Here is a 5000-nt window from a genome sequence, read left to right as displayed (position 1 = left end):
ACATTGTTACACTGTTACACTGTTACAGTCACATTGTTACACTGTTACACTGTTACAGTCGCATTGTTACACTGTTATGTTGTTTCAGTTACAGTGATACATTTACATGTTACACTTACTATGGTATTTCCTTTAAACTGTTACAGATAGAAGGTACAGTTACACTGGTACCAGTGATAGACAAAGTACACAATCCATGTAGTTGAGTTAAGTAAAGACACACTTGGTAAAATGTGACTCCAGTAAAAGTAAAAAGTGCTGACTTGAGTAAAAGTGCTAAAGTTTTTGTCTATAAATGAACTTCAGTGTCCAAGGTAGTGATTTATTATAACTCTAATGTTCCTGTGATCATTTTTATCACAAGATTCTTCACTTAATCACCTCAGTTTCTGTGTAAAGACTCGAATGTGACTCTCAGCACACTGATCTATTAATAGAATGATATTAATGACTCAAACACTGATTGATTTCTATTACAATTAAACCTTCTTTAATAAAACGTGTAAATGAGGTCACGTGTGTGGTGGTGAGTTCGAGTCTGGAGTTTCTTCATCATTTATTCCTCTCTAAATGTTCTGCTTGATGATGAACTTATGCTGAACTGTATGTTGGTGATCAGTAGATCCTCATAAATAAAACTGAATGACTGATTTCACTGAATGTAGTTCAGAAAAAAGTAAAGCATTTTAAAATGTAGTGAAGTTACAATCAAAATCTCCCCAAAAAGAAATACTTCAGTAAAGTACAGATACGAGAAAAAGCTACGTAAGTACAGTAACAAATTACATCTACTTCATTACTGTTCACCACATTATTACAGTTACAATGTTACATTTACGCTGTGAAATTCTGGAATATTTGAGGTTGAGGATTTTGTGTTGTGGTTAATATAAATGTACGTATTATATAAATATATATATATACACACACATACAAATTCAGAGACGGCAAAAGTCCACACCTCCTTCACTCAGTAGAAGTGCAGATACTGATGTTTTAAAGATTCTGGTAAAAGTTGAAGTTCTGACTGCACTTTTTTACTCAACTTAAAGTAAAGAAGTTTGAGCTCCGACATGTTCTTCAGTAAAAACTAGTGATTATTACTACCTGTTTTAGTGTCACGCTGGAACATCATATTAATATAAAATAATTCCAGATGTTGTTCTCTAATGAATGTATTCAGACTGAAGATCCACCATGTAGAACACAAGCAGAGAAAAGATGATGATGGTGATAAGGAATGTCTCTGTTCTCAGTCATGTTCTCATCACTGACTCCCTCTGTCTCATCCACGTTAACCCCAGACTTCTTACTGCCTTCTGCTCTGCTCACTGTGAGCTTCAGAAACTAGTGTACGTCTGTGATGTGAGAGAGAGAGGAGATGATCCACCAGTGGATTGAAAAAGATGCACAATGAGAAGAAAATACTGATGTCACCAAACAGATTAAAACTAAAGTATTGAATCTGGTGTGAAAATGTAAGAAGTAGAAACTACTGAAACTGAATCTACTTAAGTACAGTAACAAAGTGTTTATACTTCATTACTTCCACCTCTGAATAAATGTTTATATTATAGTTCATATAAATTGTTATGAACAGACTTTTCAACGTTTTTTTTCTTCATGTTCTTCTCACAGCGGTGGTGGTCTTTGCGTTTGTTCTCTGCTGGCTGCCATTCCATTTGGGTCGTTATCTGTTCTCCAAATCATCTGAAGCTGATTCTCCACTAATTACTCAAATCAGTGAATACTGCAACCTCGTCTCCTTCGTTCTGTTTTATTTCAGTGCCGCCATTAACCCCATCCTCTACAACATCATGTCCAAGAAGTACAGGGTCATGGCCTGCAGGCTGTTTGGAATGAGATGCTCTCAGGAGCGCTCAAAGTCGACCACTTTGAATTCTGAGAACTGCCCTGTGTGGAATGAGTCCAGTGGAACCACATGACCGAGGAGGAGTGGGTTCTCCTCTGAGGGCTAAGATGTTTCTGTGGAAATGAGAAGATTCACAAAAGCCCTTCTGACTCTTTACGCAATTTTTAAGAGGAATGCGGTTACAGATGAAATTTAGAACACATCACTGACTTCATAAACTGGATAATCACTGCAGTAGAGTACAACTTTTTCATCATAAAAGCCCTGAACTGCTGAGTGTGACATTACCCTGGACATTATCAGGAGACTTGCACAAGCAGATCTTCACACTGCAGACTGATCAGATACCAGACATCAGACTGACTGTAATAAAGCCACACGGTGTTACATCAGAACATGTGTTTTATACGCATAGTTTTTATTGTAGATCATGTCATTTCTACACATCTGCACAAAAATGCCTTAAACCTTGTGAGTTACTGGAGGACAAAGTGAGCACTGTAGATGAAGCTCTGTACATTGTACCCTACAGCGGGAGATACAATCGTACTGACCACCCAAACACACATCTGTCCATATACCACACACACACACACACACACACACACACACACACACACACACACACGCACACACACACACACACACACGCACACCGTTTAATACCACACAAACACACATCTGTCCATATACAACACGCACACACACACACACACACACACACACACACACACACCTGTTTAATACACACACACACACACACACACACACACACACACACACACACACACACACACACACACACACACATACACACATCTGTTTAATACCACACAAACACACACACACACATCTGTCCATATACCTCACACACACTCACACACACACACACACACACACACACACACACACACACACCTGTTTGATATCACACAAACACACCTGTCCATATACCACACGCACACACACACACACACACACACACACACACACACACACACACACACACACACACACCTGTTCAATACCACACAAACACACATATCTGTCCATATAACACACACACACACACACGTCTAAATACACACACACACATCACATACACACACATCTGTTTAATACACACACACACACACACACACACACACACACACACATCTGTCCATATACCACACACACACACACACACACACACACACACACACCTGTTCAATACCACACAACACACACATATCTGTCCATATAACACACACACACACACACACACACACGTCTAAATACACACACACACACACACACACACACACACACACAGACACACCTGTCTAAATACCGCACACACACACACACACACACACAACCACATACACACACCTGTCTAAATACCGCACACACACACACACACACGTCTAAATACACACACACACACACACACACACACACACACCTGTCTAAATACCGCACACACACACACACACACACACACACACACACACACACACACACACACATACACACACCTGTCTAAATACCACACACACACACACACACACACACACACACACACACACACACACACGTAAAATGGAAAACATTTAGCTCCTGCTAGAGATCCACAGCACTGTGCAAAAGTTGTATATTATTTTGTTATGACATTAGAGGCTTTATAATATTACAATCTTTATTCTGAACATCTGGAGAGATGTTCACACTAGAACACAAGGTTTCTTTTCTGTAATATAACAGAAACTATGTGCAAGAACCTTCCAGATGTGGTACAGAATACAAGAAAACTGCTCATGGCAGTTTAAAAGGGGGGGGGGAGTAACTAAATATGTTCCATGTGTAATAATATTTAATGAAATAAGTTTATTTCTATAGCGTTTATTTCTATAGCACTTTTCACAACAGACATTGTCTCAAAACAGAAAAAAAATAAGTTTTTTATGATTTCTTCAAAACGATACCATGGACCTTCGCACAGTGCTGTTTGTGTAAACGTATGTGTGTGTGTGTGTGAGTTTTAATGTTGTTTGTAATGTATTTGACTTAATTTGTTAAATTGTGTACATTTGAGTAAACTAAAACATTTATGACAAAATATCAGTAGTAAAATAATGTTTGTAAAAGAAATCAGTAAATGTGTTTGTAATTATAGAAAAGTTTTACATTTTGTTGGTTAAAAAAAAACAAAACAACCACTTTATGAATTCATATCCAGAAATGTTTAAAATTTATTGTGTATAAATATATTACATATATGCTACAGATACATAATCATCTTAAATACAAAGGGTATGACTTCAACTCTATACATTAAACTGATATGGTGGGGATTTTTATAATGCCTATGATTATAATTTACAACAATAAATGTGACATAATTATAATTGGGACAGAGCAGAATGACTCCTGTGGTCTCTGATGGGGTTTTTTATCATCATGTTATAAAAACTTTAAATTATTGACCTGAAAAACTTCAAACATGTTCATTGTTTTGTCATAAAATTGAGTGTTTGGATGTTTTGGGCCAAAAACTCAGTTGAAATGAAAAGTGTTCAAGTGTTTCCACTTCAAGTTTTAAGTCTGTTTGTGATCATCACTGCACCATCACGTCGCACCTGCTCGCAAAAAGAAACGTGTACTGGAATGTTGGAAGTCCGTAATGCACGAGCGGTGGAGACTGAATCCATATAAAAAAGAGAAAAAATGGAAATACAAATATATATATATATATATATATATACTCTATATTAAGACAAATGTTGGCTTTAACTTGCTGATCAGAGAAACGAGAAGCTGAAGGAAAGAAATCGGTGAATGAAATTGGACACAAACTCAAGTACAAAAGATCAGATCAGTACAAATATCTGAGAAAAAAAAAAGGTTAATATTAAAGATTATTGCTCAATATTAAAAAAAAAAAAAAAATCATCATAACCAAAAAAGACATGCTACATAAGGAAAATATTGAATATGACAGTTCATTTGATTTTTTTTAAAAGAAATAAATAAACAAAAGATTGCACTGTGATTTGCATTATAAAGTACTGTATGCAATATATAGTATAAATAAACCTAACAAGCTAGCGCTCAGGCTAACTTTGGTTAAGGTCTGATTGATCTA

The 5000-nt window shown here is 36.6% G+C and overlaps 2 protein-coding genes across 2 annotated transcripts in view; one reads left to right on the top strand and one right to left on the bottom strand.

Annotated features, from left to right (window-relative positions):
• The window catches only part of ghsrb (growth hormone secretagogue receptor b), a 4004-nt gene extending 1860 nt beyond the window's left edge, over window positions 1-2144 (top strand). The window contains exon 3 of the mRNA XM_046877562.1: window positions 1639-2144. Within this exon, the coding sequence (XP_046733518.1) occupies window positions 1639-1946 (308 nt within the window). The 3' untranslated portion in view covers window positions 1947-2144. The remainder of the gene's footprint in view (window positions 1-1638) is intronic.
• A 1935-nt stretch (window positions 2145-4079) lies between these two features.
• fndc3bb (fibronectin type III domain containing 3Bb) overlaps window positions 4080-5000 on the bottom strand; it is a 65819-nt gene continuing 64898 nt past the window's right edge. The window contains 1 exon segment of the mRNA XM_046877340.1: window positions 4080-5000. This exon segment is cut by the window's right edge and continues 1084 nt beyond it. The gene's annotated coding sequence lies outside the window, so the exon portion shown is untranslated.

This window comes from Silurus meridionalis, chromosome 21 (assembly GCF_014805685.1).
Source record: "Silurus meridionalis isolate SWU-2019-XX chromosome 21, ASM1480568v1, whole genome shotgun sequence".
In the NCBI taxonomy this organism is placed as follows: domain Eukaryota; kingdom Metazoa; phylum Chordata; class Actinopteri; order Siluriformes; family Siluridae; genus Silurus; species Silurus meridionalis.
The sequence above is the reverse complement of the archived record's forward strand: the minus strand, read 5'-3'. Positions and strand labels throughout refer to the sequence as shown.